Below are 16,805 nucleotides of genomic sequence, written 5' to 3'. Positions count from 1 at the left end.
AAACCTATGGTCAGATGTGGATTTGAACCACCGTATGAGTGAGCAGTCATGGAAGGAAATTCTATATCACCTTAATTATCATCAACTGTAGAGGAAACATTCAGATCACTAAACCAGGAAAAAGAAGAAATAATTTGTGTTAAGGGAACCAACTAGAATCATCTTCTTGTTATTGATGACATGGTACAGTTTGCCCCCATTGTGAATAACCTCTTAAGATCCATTGATGATATGCAAAGGGCCTTTTATGTACATCAACAGTAATGACCCTGTTACACTTTCTTGATTGAGATTCCTCTCACAATCCTGATTTTCCTAATAAAGAATTACATACTGTTAATTTACTCCTGCATCACTGCTTGGTAGAACAATTTCATATTTAAAAGTTAAAGACACAAAATGTGGATATACCACAGTTTTTCTCATTATTTCAAATTACATACTGAGTTGTTGCTAAAAAGAAGTGAGTCAGTATACATAAAAAGTTTACAATTTTGTATGTGTGTATCTTGTTTACTAGTTATCAGAAACCTGATAGGAGAGAGGTGGAACAACATATTTGTGTTATGTGTTTGTCTATTATCACGAATTCATGTCACTCTAGCATTCTTTTTTTTAAAATCTTTGGATGAATAGGCTTATGTAACTGTGTATTACTATTTATAAATACATCTAATAGGAGCTTTGGTGCTTCTTCATTTGACTCATTTTTTCATTTATTTTATGAAACATTTTCTCATTGTTTCATTACAGTGCCTGGTATTATTGTAAAGCTTGCCATGAGGACATAAAGGATGAAACATTGATCAAGAAGTGCAAATGCAAGAATTGTAAGTTTATTGCTTTAGATTATGAAAAAAGATGAGTATAAAGTTGTTACTTAAAAATATAGTTCGTTTGTGTTGGTTGTCTCATGTTTATGCATATATAGAACTATTCATGTTATTTGGGTTGTGTTTTCAGAATTTTTCACTTATTACATCCATAATTGTATTGAAGGATGTAACAGATATCAGCAAGATACATGTAGTTGGTGACTCATTTGCTCTGTTCAAATTTCTTCCCAGAAAATATCAGATACATCCCCCGTTTCATATTTTGCGTGTTTTTCTTCATGCTATGCATAAAATGATTATTAAATAACCCACAGTGTCTCATATGATCACTTGTTATCGTTATTCTCTCTCTCTCTCTCTCTCTCTCTCTCTCTCTCTCTCTCTCTCTCTCTCACACACACACACACACACACACACACACACACACACACACACACACACAGACTTCCTGGATTATAATTATATTTAAATTTTGTTTGTATGTTTTCCATATCCTCTTTGTAAATTGGTTTTGTTGTATAGGATCTGAATGTTTATTGATGTTTTAGTATCAGTTTATGCTACAGCTTGTCAGAACATAACACTGTGAGTACAACTCACTGGTCTCCAATCTGCATTATTAAAAGCAAGACTGTTACTCATCATAACTTCCTTTGTCACTAGGACTAATAATTTCTTATATTCATTCTGCACATTTAAAAAACTATTGGTACTTCATTTTTCAATTGTTAAGTGTAAAATCAGTGACTCACACATAGAATGAGTTGAGCTGAGCTAACAGTGACAACTGTTCCACCTATTCTGCAAATAACGTACGCTTCTGTTTTATGTGTACAAAATGCAAACAAACAAGAGAATGCACATAGTGTAAAATTTGTTTGTGCTCTCTTGATCTCCCTGTAGTTCTGCCATAATGTCTCTTACCTGACCTTGTGAGATATTTTCTTGCCAAATTCATGTACATCCCACGTACACTAAACTTTCACCTGTCTTTTGGTGGCAAAAAATCACAAAGATTTGGAATTTAGTAGTATGTACTCCTTCATTTCTATGTTACTATCTTATCTGCTCCTGCTTGATCAATAGATTTTTCCCTTGTTTATTTGTTTCTGGCTTTAAAACAAGTTCACTGTGTGTTCCTCCAAAGTGTTGGAGAGAGGTCAAATAATTTTCTCCAGTGAAATATGTTTATTTTGCACATTATGCATCTCTTTACTGGTTCCAATTATTTGCTATTAAAGAACATTGAGCTGTTCCGCTGATTCAGTTATTTCCTAATTATTTCATTTCCTACACAAAATGTTGTTGTATAATATTAGCTCTTCAAAACTTTGGAAATGAATGGGTATTGTGTAGCTGTTTTAGGTAAAATTACATTAAGAATAGCAAACATTAATTTTTTAATGTTCATAAGCTTAACAGCTGTATCAGAAGGGAGAAATACAGGAAGGAAGCATTTATTAACCATGAAATTAAACTAAACAAAGGAAAATCCTAGATATGATAACTACAGTACCATGAAAAGGATGATTGTTGCTTAACATATGAATGAGACTCTGAGTTGCAGATAGGCCTAACAGAAAAATTGCTACACGTTTGAGGTTTCGTCCAAAAGGCCTTCTTCTAAAGTAGAAAACACACACACACACACACAGAGTGAGAGAGAGAGAGAGAGAGAGTTTTACACAAGCACATCTCAGACACATATGACCACTGTCTCTGGCCACTGAGGGAGACTGCAGTTCAGCCTCAGCAGCTGCTTAGAGGGAAGCCTTTTGGCTGCAAGCTCAAATACACAGAGGTCTCTTTGTTGTGCCTGCTTACAATTCAGCATCTTCTCTCCATGATGAATAGTAATCTATCCTTTTCATAATACTGAAGTCAAATTAAAGCTGTTCAGAATCTTAGGTCTCATACAGTAAAATAGTGAAAAAAATACAATGCAAATTTGTCTTTAATACATTATATACCATACAAACAAATGGAAATCATTTATTTCATTTCCTGCACAATTTCTGAAGGCACCAGTTCTTTTGAAATATTGTGCTTCAGTATTAACTTTCTAGCATTTGGCCCAAGTTCCTTCTTTTTGCTGGCAATGCCACTGACATACTTAACCTTGCTGTTATCAGAGGTATTATTTCAGATTTTTTTGCCCTAATTATTCCCATATTCTCTTTCTGTAATCCTTAATGTAATTAATTCTGTGGACATGTTCCTACTATGTAGAATATCTTAAATTATTTATTTATTATTGTAGCATTTCAGTTTCATAACAGGAGACAAAAGACATTCAACTGCACTATTGGAGTAGTAATTGGTGAATTGCAGTATGTCTTTGATATAACATGGTTTTAAAATCTGATCTTAATTTTGCTTAACATTATTGTGAAGGTTTCCATTCAGTCTTCTTTGTTTTGAGGTATTGACCCTTTAAGACACACATAGCAAAACCAAAAAATTTACTGATAATTGTTTGTAGTGAGACTATGAACAGGCATGTAGTTTTGCAACACTATCCAGAAAAACAAACAACAAATAATTCTATAAATGGCTACAGAAAATAAGCTTCTCTTTTTCCAGATCTTTTGAGAGCCACTAATAGTGAAATATTTTCAATTGTGTTATTGTCAAATGTTTTTTTCATAAATACTGTAGGTATGTTTTATGAATGCTCTATACAGATATGTAAAATAGAAGAAAGAGAACTTAAAGGAGCAGTTTTTCTGTGTGTCAGTTTGTTGGTTTATGTGCTAACTTAATTTAGGTGTGTTGAGACATGAGTTATTTGCTCATTTATATTTAATATGTATGGGAATGAAGATATTTTCATAGGTATATCTCTAAATATTTGGAGTTGTAATTTATTTCTGAATTAGGACTTGGATCCAGCAGAACATCAGAAATTACATGGGAGAAACAACAAGCTGTATAGCCATACAATCTATATTACTGATACTGAAAATAATGATTTTTTCTAATAAATGTACTATTTGGAATGTGAATTGTTTTGGGCAGCATCATATCTTGCTGTTCATCCAACACTGACTATTTATTATATGCATGAGTAAGCTGTTTCAGTGTCTCTTATGCCAAAACTGTCAGATTATCTCAATAATGTACTGCCTGTTTGTATTTAATTCATCCAAAACTTTTAGTTCCCTCTGTTTATTTTAGATTCTTCCATTCTAATGTTTTTTCACACTTCACCATTTTTCATTCCCCTTTCATGTATATTATTGCCTCTTTATTAGTCTTGGATGAAAAAGAGGAAAGTTTGTGTGTGTGTGTGTGTTTCTTTTACGCTCATAAATATTTTCATTTATATTGCTATCTTTTGTGCTCACATGTATTTTTTAAAATTAATTTCAGTAAGAAAATATAATTAGCCAGCACCCACAAGTAATTTTTCATAGTCCAAATGTCATTTAAGTGAAGCTAAGCTTTTAGTTTTATTTTGATGATTCAGTTCCCTTCCAAATAATCATACTGTCACTCACCAGGTAACAATACTGATAGCACAAAATTATTCATGATTGTAATCTGCTATGATGAACCAGTATAACTTAAGTTGCCAAATAAAGTTACATTGATTAATGAAAATTGTTATTAAATGGTAATGAAATGTCTAATCCATACCTTATACTATACTTATGAGCTTGAAAGCTTAAAAAGAATCTTAGCTACATGTTCATATGTACTTTGCAACCTACTATATTATCTGTGATCAGAAGTACATTGTGTACAATTCCATTAACCTCTTCTTCTATTCCATGTGTATTACATGCAAAAAGCAAATACTTCTAAACCTCTCTACAAGTTGAAATTTTGTCACTCCGGTCACTATGTTTCTATAATGGCCATATGAAATTTAAATTCTGTTGGAAACTTTGTGCGTGAGATTTCTTTTACTTTAGGGCCTTCCTTTGTATGTTTTCTTTTTGCGCCAGAAAGGAAGCTATACAAGCAAAATGGAAAAAAATGTTATCATTTACCGGTAGTATGCTCCAAATTGTCTGTTAATCTTGTATATAGGGTATCTGAGATGGGGAAAGTACAAAAGAATGTATCAGATGTGAATTTTGATAGCAGTTTTCTGTTTAGGTGAACTACGTTTTACTAAGAATTCTGCAACTAAAATTTGACATCTGCTTTGATGCCAACTTTGTTTAAGGTTTGGTTCTGTGTGAAAACGCTTTGGGAAGTAATGTCTAAATATTTATGTATTGCATATGATATATTTGAACAATAGTGTGTTTTTGTAACTATCATGCCATCACATTAAATTTGCTTGTATCAAAAACTGGTCACCAGTCTCCACACCAGTATTTCCTAAATAGTTTAGCAATGCCACCTCATAGAGAGATGACAATGTATACTCTGTTCTTGATGAAGAAATAGATGAAATGTATGACGAGATAAAAGAAAGTATTCAGGTAGTGAAGGGAGACAAAAATTTAATAGTCATGGGTGACTGGAATTCATCAGTAGGAAAAGGGAGAGAAGGAAACGTAGTAGGTGAATATGGATTGGGGGGAAGAAATAAAAGAGGAAGCCGCCTTGTAGAATCTTGCACAGAGCATGACTTAATCATAGCTAACACTTGGTTCAAGAATCATAAAAGAAGGTTGTATACCTGGAAGAATCCTGGAGATACTAAAAGGTATCAGATAGATTATATAATGGTAAGACAGAGATTTAGGAGCCAGGTTTTAAATTGTAAGACATTTCCAGGGGCAGATGTGGACTCTGACCACAATCTATTGCTTATGAACTGCAGATTAAATCTGAAGAAACTGCAAAAAGGTGGGAATTTAAGGAGATGGGACCTGGATAAACTGAAAGAACCAGAGGTTGTAGAGAGATTCAGGGAGAGCATAAGGGAAGAATTGACAGGAATGGGGGAAAGAAATACAGTAGAAGAAGAATGGGTAGCTCTGAGGGATGAAGTAGTGAAGGCAGCAGAGGATCAAGTAGGTAAAAAGACGAGGGCTAATAGAAATCCTTGGGTAACAGAAGAAATATTGAATTTAATTGATGAAAGGAGAAAATATAAAAATGCAGTAAATGAAGCAGGCAAAAAGGAATACAAACGTCTCAAAAATGAGATTGACAGGAAGTGCAAAATGGCTAAGCAGGGATGGCTAGAGGACAAATGTAAGGATGTAGAGGCTTTTCTCACTAGGGGTAAGATAGATATTGCCTACAGGAAAATTAAAGAGACCTTTGGAGAGAAGAGAACCACTTGTATGAATATCAAGAGCTCAGATGGAAACCCAGTTCTAAGCAAAGAAGGGAAGGCAGAAAGGTGGAAGGAGTATATAGAGGGTTTATACAAGGGCAATGTACTTGAGGACAATATTATGGAAATGGAAGAGGATATAGATGAAGATGAAATGGGAGATAAGATACTGCGTGAAGAGTTTGACAGAGCACTGAAAGACCTGAGTCGAAACAAGGCCCCGGGAGTAGACAACATTCCATTAGAACTACTGATGGCCTTGGGAGAGCCAGTCATGACAAAGCTCTACCATCTGGTGAGCAAGATGTATGAGACAGGTGAAATACCCTCAGACTTCAAGAAGAATATAATAATTCCAATCCCAAAGATAGCAGGTGTTGACAGATGTGAAAATTACCGAACTATCAGTTTAATAAGTCATGGCTGCAAAATACTAACGCAAATTCTTCACAGACGAATGGAAAAACTGGTAGAAGCGGACCCCGGGGAAGATCAGTTTGGATTCCGTAGGAATGTTGGAACACGTGAGGCAATACTAACTTTACGACTTATGTTAGAAGAAAGATTAAGAAAAGGCAAACCTATGTTTCTAGCATTTGTAGACTTAGAGAAAGCTTGTGACAATGTTAACTGGAATACTCTCTTTCAAATTCTGAAGGTGGCAGGGGTACAATACAGAGAGTGAAAGGCTATTTACAATTTGTACAGAAACCAGGTGGCAGTTATAAGAGTCGAGGGGCATGAAAGGGAAGCAGTGGTTGGGAAAGGAGTGAGACAGGGTTGTAGCCTCTCCCCGATGTTATTCAATCTGTATATTGAGCAAGCAGTAAAGGAAACAAAAGAAAAATTTGGAGTAGGTATTAAAATTCATGGAGAAGAAGTAAAAACTTTGAGGTTCGCCGATGACATTGTAATTCTGTCAGAGACAGCAAAGGACTTGGAAGAGCAGTTGAACGGAATGGACAGTGTCTTGAAAGGAGGATATAAGATGAACATCAACAAAAGCAAAACGAGGATAATGGAATGTAGTCAAATTAAATTGGATGATGCTGAGGGAATTAAATTAGGAAATGAGACACTTAAAGTAGTAAAGGAGTTTTGCTGTTTAGGGAGTAAAATAACTGATGATGGTCGAAGTAGAGAGGATATAAAATGTAGACTGGCAATGGCAATGAATTGTTTCTGAAGAAGAGAAATTTGTTAACGTCGAGTATAGTTTTAAGTGTCAGGAAGTCGTTTCTGAAAGTATTTGTATGGAGTGTAGCCATGTATGGAAGTGAAACATGAACGATAACTAGTTTGGACAAGAAGAGAATAGAAGCTTTCAAAATGTGGTGCTACAGAAGAATACTGGAGATAAGGTGGGTAGATTACGTAACTGATGAGGAGGTATTGAATAGGATTGGGGAGAAGAGAAGTTTGTGGCACAACTTGACTAGAAGAAGGGATCGGTTGGTAGGACATGTTTTGAGGCATCAAGGGATCACAAATTTAGCATTGGAGGGCAGCGTGGAGGGTAAAAATCGTAGAGGGAGACCAAGAGATGAATACACTAAGCAGATTCAGAAGGATGTGGGTTGCAGTAGGTACTGAGAGATGAAGAAGCTTGCACAGGGTAGAGTAGCATGGAGAGCTGCATCAAACCAGTCTCAGGACTGAAGACCACAACAACAACACTCTGTTATTTCTATACATTCACTCTTGTTTGTGAGGTAATGCCAGTGCTACTTTCCCTTCTGTGGGCATCTCCCTCTTGAGGATGTCATATTGCATTTTCTTTTCTTGGAAGTTACTTATCTGGTCTTATGTTTCTTAAACACATATTGTGTTTAGTAAGCAGCAGCATGTAAAAGAATAAAAGGTTTGCTGTAAGTAAACATGTGTCTACAGCCTTCAAGATCTTGTGAATGAGTAGGAGCAGCAAATTTGTGTCTATTGTTGTTGTCTTAATCTATACTATTTCTAATGAAACAGATTTCTCTTCTGCATAAGGATCATAGACTAGAATAAAATATGATCCACAGTTAAACAACAAATTACATCAGGAATACAGATTTGTAGTCGTGATCTTATGTAAACATTACAACAATAATTCAGTTTTGTGTAAGTCCAAGGTAATATGGGTGTTAAGTATAATTAAAAGTTAAATAAAGAGACAAAACACAACAGAAGAAGTAAAACAAAAGTCTTAATTTTTAGTTTAGGCAGTCTGTAAATGAAATTGAGTATAAAGTTTACACTGGGAACAATACACCCCATTTCTTCTCAATCATCTGCACTCATATATGGTCATATTTAAAAAAAACACCTTGAGTGACTAGAGATAGGACATTCATATTCACAGGACATGCACATTAGTATGTTCTGCAGAAATGATTAGCATTTCAGTCACCTCACTTCACCCTGTGTCCTGTTGCCTAGTAGGCACAGGGTCTGCCATGGGCTCTGATAACTTGTTCTGTGCCTGATGGTATTGATGAATATAAGGTGTCACTGGCATCCTGTTGTATATCCACCCATGGTGCTTTCACCTGGTTTCAAAGTTTATCTTTGCCAGTTGTCAGTGGGTCACAGCTCTGCACCTGTTGTTTCAGTGTATCCCACACATTTTCAATTGGCAACAAGTCTGGTGATCTGGTGGGCCAGGGCAAGAGACAGACATCCTGTGACACCAAGAAGGCACATGTTCATGTAGCAACATGTGGTCATGCAGTGTCTTGCTGAAAAATGGCATCTGGGGTGTTGTGCAGATAGGGTATGGCTGTGGGTTGCAGGACATCATTCTCGTAGGCCACACTGGTCGCAGTGCCTTGGATACACATCAGCTGTGTTTCGTGGTTGTGCTCAATTGCACTTCATACCATAAGGTCTTCATTTAGTGCTGTATGTGTAGTGAGAATGCTGTCACTGTGATGCTTCTCCCCCTGTATGCAGCTAAGCATAATCCAGCCATCATTTGCAAAGAAACAGAACCTAGATTTGTCCAAAACACTATCTGATGCTATTCCTGTCCTCAGTGATTCCATTCCATACACTATTGTGTTCTAGCATGGTTCTGTAAATTTGCCACAGGTAGGTGGAGCTGTGGATGATGCACACGTAACCCATGCCCTAATAAGTGGCCATGGACTGTTACTCATGATAGTGTATGAAGTGTTACAGTGTTCCACTGTTGCACCAGAGCTGAGGAGGATACAGCTCTGTTCTGCAATGCCATTTGGATGAGGTGTGTGTGGGGGGGGGGGGGGGGGGGTGAACTGACCCATCTTATCGTGTTCCACGGTCTTCCATGAACCATCCTGCGCACACTTATTGCACTGCCAAAACATTTCGTCACACATGAGTGGTATTTTTACATTTTGCTTCCTGAAAATAAGTACTCACATGCCATTGTAGTTTCTTGTAACATTATAGTTTTTGAAAGTAAGTTTCCCTTTTAATGCAAAAGACACAAATTATTCAGTTTCAAATATATCAGTGAGCACACATTAAAGGAAACAGTGATTATGAAATTACTAGACATCAAGAATGTCCCTCTGGACTGATGTGACATCATCATATGAATAAATAATCAAAAAGCATAGTTCTACTTGCCTCACAAATATAAATCTCTTTATAATGAACTTCTTATTTTGGAATGGAATGTGCACTGGTATGAAACTATCTGGTAGATTAAAACTGTGTGCTAGACTGAGACTTAAAACTCGGTACCTTTGCCTGTAGTGGACAAATATTGTAGTGACTGAGTTTCCCAAACACAATGCACTGGCAGTAGTAAAGCTGTGAGGACAGGTCATGAGTCAAACTTGCTCAGTCAGTACAGCAATTGTCTGGGAGGACAAAGGCCCTGAGTTTGAATCTCAGTCTGGCACACAGTTTTAATTTGCAAGGAAGTTTCAGAAATATCTTTCATTATGTTGACTTGCAGGAAGGATTTCTGGCATACTTCACATTTTTTCACTCAGTATTGTTACATTAATAATCTTCTGAGACAATTCAGTCAACATCGAAAAAATATTTATTCCACATAAGTGTACAGTGAGCATGTTTTGTAAACTAGACAAACATCATGAAACTTTGGGTTCTTACAGTCATTTGCTAAAGAATTTACTACCTAGTGGTATTTGTAATCATTGAGTAGAATTGAGGAGAAGATGAATTTGTGGCACAACTGGACTAGGGGAAGGGATCGGTTGATAGGACATGTTCTGAGGCATCAAGGAATCACCAATTTAATATTGGAGGACAGTGTGGAGGGTAAAATTCATAGAGGGAGACCACGAGATCAATACACTTAGCAGATCCAGAAGGATGTAGGTTGCAGTAGGTACTTTACGATGAGTAAGCTTGCACAGGATAGGGCAACATGGAGAGCTGCATGAAACCAGTCTCTGGACTGAAGACCACATCAACAGCAACAAGAACAACGATAAGGCTGAACACGATCATATTACTAGAAGTAAAAATGATGTACATATAATCAGTGTGCCACTGTTGAGGTTTTGAGAATTGAGGTTTATATTCTGTTGTAAAATTCTTTATCAAGTCGTTAGCAGACACCAGGCATGAAATTGGATAAAAACAGATACTACTGATATTTCAGCTGTAAGCATCAAGCTTTCTTCAGAAAGTGTCAGACTGACTGTAAAGTGCTTTCATCGACCTTGTACACCATTAGAGCAATCATGAGTATGCAACTAATTATGTTGGAAGAAGTACACCATATGCTGATGTGACCCCTCTCTGAGGGATATTGTTTCACAAATTCTTGTCTATAGGAGGACAATGTCATTGTCTATGTGAGTAATGGATTTCGCATTTTGTCAACAGTGAAACCATCATCATCTTCATCGTCATCGTCATCATCATCATTAATTAAATCATTCCTGGAATGTAAGACGTACTGAATCTTACAGTTGCTGTAGAAGAAAGTGTTAGTCACCAGTCCAGTGAAGTTGTTTTCCAGTTATGTCGATGAGCCAGACACCTAAGATACATGTGTTGTGTTACGCAATTTATTTACGCCCTGCATGTCTTTTGTTCTACTATTGATTTCCTTGCCACTTTGTATGAGTTCGATGTTGCAGTCTTTGGCAAGAATGATGCTCAGGTGCTATATTGTGAACATTGAATGTTGCTGCAGATAGTGAGCAAGTGGATGACTGGTTTTGCGCTGGTTGGTGGTGAGATTCAGCATGTAAATACCTGCCCATTCTGGTTGGTTTCTGATATGCTTGTGCTGTAGTGTGCCATCTGGTATCCTATACAGAGTGAATTCTGTAAAACTTGCTCTGCAAATATTGCGGAATTGGAAAGTGTTATTGATGTGTGGTTTTCACAGAATGGATTGGTAGTCATGGGCTGTTATTGTTAGTCAATAATAATAATACTTTGAAAGTGTATTTTTTGTTCAGGCATATACATTTATTAAATGAAATAATGCCTATTGACATTATCAAACTAAAAAGTGGAGTAAATTAGAATGTCAGTGGTGTTTGTTACAAGATTCTAGTGTGAGTCATTTACAAGAGATAGTATTTTGAAAAGTTTCAACACTGACACTTGTTCGTCCCATTCAAACTGTTTAGTTGCTAGGTACGATGTTGTTATGTTTGCTTACAGTGTGCTTGTGTATTCTTTGAGTGCAGTGTGATTTCCTAGTAACTTAGTGTGTGACAATCCAAGCAGTAGATCATGAGTGGACTATGAGATTTACCAAATCAAGAAAAAGCTGACTTGCTCAGGGTATACAGAGAGTGTAGGAAGAATGCTGTTCATTCTTGTATGGTATATGTGACAAGATACCTCAATAGATGTCAATCATCTTGCCAATTATTTATCAACCTCTTGAACCAGTTACATGAAAGTGGTAGTGTAACACCTAGACAACAATCCTCATTCACTTCATCAGGTGGAATGTTGTCATCCATGGAGTGTAAACATGTGGTGTGATTGTGAACCATCAGTTCATAGGCCTGTTTTTTATAGACGGAACATGGAAAGCACACAAGTGTCACAGCCTCCTAACGTATCATCTTCCACAGATGCTAGAAGACATTTCTGTGCAGACTAGCAGGAACCTGTGGTACCAGCATGATGGCTGTCCAGCCCATAGTGCACAAAATACTACAACATGCTTTCACTAATCATTTCCAAATCGTTGAACTGGACTCAGAGGATCTGTACCTTGGCTGGCCTATCCACAGATTTGATGCCTGCAGACTTTTTTCTGTGGGGAAAGCTGAAAGATGTTGTCTACAAGGAAATACTGACTACAGTCAATGATATGCAGTGGTATATTATTGCAGCCTGCTCAGACATCTCCACTGGAAGTGTGTATTGCTGCTACTGGTAGTCAGTGTGAACACAACCTGCAATAGTGAACTGTCTTGCTACTGGTCAGAATCCACATGACTAATGTACCCACTTTAGTATGTGCTGCCACAGGTATTGTACAAGTGTTGATTTAGGAACTTTTTGAAATATGGTATCTCGTAAATGACTCACACTAGAATCCTCTAACAAATACCATTGACATTCTAATTTACCATATTTTTAGTTTGTTAATTTCAATAGGAATTGTTTCATTTAAAATGTATGTTTGCACAAAAAATACATTTTCTATGTATTATTACAATCTCTTGATTAGCCAACGATGTGAGCCCCTGACTACCAATCCTTTCTGTGAAAACTGCACATCAATAGCACTTTCCATTTGTGCAATATTTGTAGAGAAAGTTTTAGATGATTCACACAGTATCCTTTGGTCTAGGGAAGGAATTCAAACATGCTTTTCTACTTTGAGTGTGAACTGATTCTTAAATTGTGAATTGTTCAAATATTCATGAATTTCATGTACCTGTGGCTCATTATGAGCTCTTAAACTATCTGATCTAAAGTGTTTGGATACCTAGTAGTACACATTAACTTGTATTGTGTGCACCATTCACCTTTATGATGGCTTGAAGTCTGCTATGGACACTTTCAGTGACATATCTGAACGTCTGTGGAAGAATGGCTACACATTCCTCCTCAAGAACCAAAACCAGAGAAGGTAGTGATGTTTAACTGTAGGATCTGGAGCGAAGTTACCATTCTGAATCATCCTAAAGATGTTCTGTTGGCTTCAGGTGATGACTCTAGACAGGCCAGTCCATTTCAGGAGTGATATTACCCACAAACTATTGCCTCACAAATGCTGCTTTATGACATGGTGCATTGTCATGCTCATACAAACAGTTTTTGTACTGAACTGTTCCTCTACATAATGTAGTACACAATGCTGTAAAATATATATGTATCTTTCTGCTTTTAGTGTTTTCTTAACTGCAGTAAGGGAGTCACATCCTAACTGTGAATGGTACCCCACATACCAAACACCACCTCCTCCATACATAACTGTTGGCACTTCACATTACGACAGGTAACAGTCTTCAGGCATTCATCAATCCCAAACCCTTCCAGCAGATAGCCACAGGTTATAGCAAGATTCATCACTCCGAATCACTCATTTCCTGACTTATATTGTCCTGTGGTGTCACTTTTTGCACAACCTAAAATGACATTAGCACTAAGAACAGAAATGTGTGTGTGCTATGGGGAGCTGCTCAACTATTGTACCCTATTCTTATTAACTCTGTACCACATTCTCTTTGTGAAGTGGGCTGCTGCTAACACTTTGGAATTAGCAAGTGATTCCTTCTGCTGATTTCATGTGATTTTTTACAACCACCATCCACAAGGCATGATGATCCATGTCCATCAGTACATGATGCCTGCCTAGTAGTGGTTTATCTGTGGTTGTTCCTTCAGATTTACATTTCACAATTACATCAGTAATGATCAACTTGGGCAGCTTTAGAAGGGCTGAAATGTCTGTGAATAATCTGTTACCTAGGTGACCCCAATGAGTAGCTCATGTTCAAAGTTGCCAAGCTGTCCCATTCTGCTATTATTGCTTCTCTGCTGACAACACTATACACCACATCTCCTTTTATGCTGGTGGGTGCACCTCTCATGACATCTAGTTCTCAATTACATGTTATGTAGGGGTGTCTAGATATTTTTGATCAGATAGTGTATATCAAATGTGCCATCCACCTGTGTGAACCAGCTTCATGGGAGTAATGGAGTAGAACTAAGTGCCAATGCTTTAAAGGTGTTAATGACTTTGTTGTGTGCTAACAGAGATAGGACACAACACTTTGCTGTACCATCTGTAGGTTTATAGTACCCATTTTCCATGCTACTGGAAGAAAGTTAATGGCAAATGTATGATGACAGACATAACTCAGATAGGTCACATATGTCTAGTGCAACATGCTGCTGTACGATTTGTGGCTTTGTCTACTGGCTTGCTTGTAAACAGAGACTGGACGTAAAAGCTAACAATGAGCTCAATTGGGTGAAATTCTCTTTTCCTTTATTTGTTATGAAAGTGTATTAAATTCTTCATGTAATAATCAATTCACGAACAAGTTTCATACTCAAAAAGGAAATAGGGATGGTTTTGAGATGGGTTAAAAAGAGAGAGGTGATAGTTACTCAAACGCCAAGTTGAGAGGTGTTCATCTGTTACCAAGGGGGAAAGGGAGAAAAATGGGAAGGGAAAGGCATCAAGAGAGTTTGAGGTCAAATGAGGTGCATTGGTAAGCACTGTGCCAGCTTCAAACAGTGAAGATAGGAGGACGGAGTGAGACGAAACGATGGATTTAGGGCAACAGAAATGAATAATGTAATCAATAATTAGGAGGAAAGCAGAAAAATCCTTTCCAAAGAGGAAGAAAAGAGAAAAGAAAAATGTGAAGATATAAAAATGAAAAGTAAAGTTCTAAGTAACTGAGTAATTAGTATTTGGTTGGCAAAACATTATCTTTTGTTGGCAAAATGAATTATTATCTGAAGAACTCACTTTATATTACACATAAAGGGAGAGACAATTCTAATAATAAGCTTGTGATTAGCTTTACTTTAAGTCACTACTTAGAAATCTGCCAGTAGTCAAAACACTAAATTCTACAGCAACATGTCCTACAAGACATATGTGACCTATTTGAGTTACGTTTTTCATCAACTTACTTCAAATAGCTGGAAGAATACTGTGCATTTACAGATGACATAACAAAGTGTTCTTCGCTTTCTTCATTAGCAGCCATCATTTCTTGGCTGCTTTGAAGCAATAGTGCTTAGTTCTGTTCTGATATTCCGATGATGCTGGTTCAGGTAAGTGGATGACACATTCACTCTATTGCTCCATGATGAGCCAGAGCCACACAGGTTTTATGAACAATTGAACAACCTGCACACAAAGATTCACTTTACACTTTAAGTAGAGAAGCATGTAGCAGTTCCAGTCCTAGACGTAGAAGCACATAGAGTACTGGATGCTGAATCAGACACAAAGTTACCAGAAACTAACATATATTGAATGTCACCACCACCTAGTGCAGAAACACTCAGTCATCTGCTTGCTCATTCAGAACCCACATGCAGCTGACATGCTGACAATATAACACTTGACCAATGTTCTTACCAATGTCTGTAACATGAGATTCATACACAGAGGCAAAAGAACCAATAAAAAACTGATAGACATGCACAACATAAATAAACTTTATCAACAGTGCACATACATTAGGTGATGGTTTCATTGAACGAATTTGAAACCATCTTCACCGGATTGTTGACCAACCCCTTCTTCTAAAGCGACCGTAAAATTCAGGATGTGGTAAGCTCCACTAAGAACCAAATTAAATGCTGTGCATGCTGCAGACATGTACCAAGTGGTCTGTATGTGTATACAAGTGTACATCAGCAAAACTGTCAAGCCAGAGGTGACATGCATCCTAGAGTGTGAGTGCTACATTCGACTAGTGCAACTCAACAAAGCAGCAATGAGCAAACACAAGAAACACAGCTGAAAAAAAATGAAATTCAGCTGAAGTTGTGTATTTGCCAAGCAGCCAGGGATATTGAAATCCAAGATAAAGGAGGCCATTGAAATATTAAAACACCCTAATAAATGAATAGAGAGGATCACTACAGGCTTGCACTTTTCTAGCTGCCAGGCATTATTACTGAGTAGATCACATGTAACCTACAGCCAATTCACCAATGACTGCCAATCATGGATGATATTGTATGGGGCAGTAGACCCAGAGGAAGGCCACTGAATTGTGATCAAAATGTCATTTTTGTTCAGTGACAGTTATTTTACAGTATGATGTAGTATAATAACAGAAAAGTCTATGTTAATTGACTCTGTCTGCTGAAGTCTACACATTTACCTGACAGATGTTGGTTTCAAAAATACAACCCTTAAAGAGATTATTTAAATTATTATATTGCTAAAGCTGTAATTCTTGTGGCTGTGATGGAGTGTGCACAAGAGTATTAAACTCTTGCGCTGACTTGATAAGACATCTTGAGCAATCAGCACATATTTCTTGAGAAACTTAAATATCCTGTAGTAATATACATGTATTAAATTGAAGATGGGCAGTTCATTTAAAATTATAAGTGAACTTCACTCTATAAGGCATTTTATTTTAATTGAGGAAACGAATACAAAGAAATACAAACTCACTCTTAAAGAAAAACTGCATCTTAGTTCTGCTTTTTGAATACAGTTTTTTGCAAATCTGTAAATGTGGTTACAAGTGAAGTCCTGGAAGACCAAAATGACAGTAGACTCTATCTCAGTAAGTTCTGTGGCCTTCGTAAGGCTT

General features: G+C 36.9%; 1 protein-coding gene across 1 annotated transcript in view; it reads left to right on the top strand.

The window, feature by feature from the left end:
• The window catches only part of LOC124783678 (calcium-activated potassium channel slowpoke), an 867,461-nt gene that overhangs the window by 433,652 nt on the left and 417,004 nt on the right, over positions 1 to 16,805 (top strand). Inside the window, exon 13 of the mRNA XM_047254040.1 lies at positions 754 to 830. Coding sequence (XP_047109996.1) covers positions 754 to 830 — 77 coding nt within the window. The remainder of the gene's footprint in view (positions 1 to 753; positions 831 to 16,805) is intronic.

Source organism: Schistocerca piceifrons, chromosome 1, assembly GCF_021461385.2.
Source record: "Schistocerca piceifrons isolate TAMUIC-IGC-003096 chromosome 1, iqSchPice1.1, whole genome shotgun sequence".
Taxonomy (NCBI): Eukaryota; Metazoa; Arthropoda; class Insecta; order Orthoptera; family Acrididae; genus Schistocerca; species Schistocerca piceifrons.
This window is presented reverse-complemented; position numbering and strand designations above follow the sequence as displayed.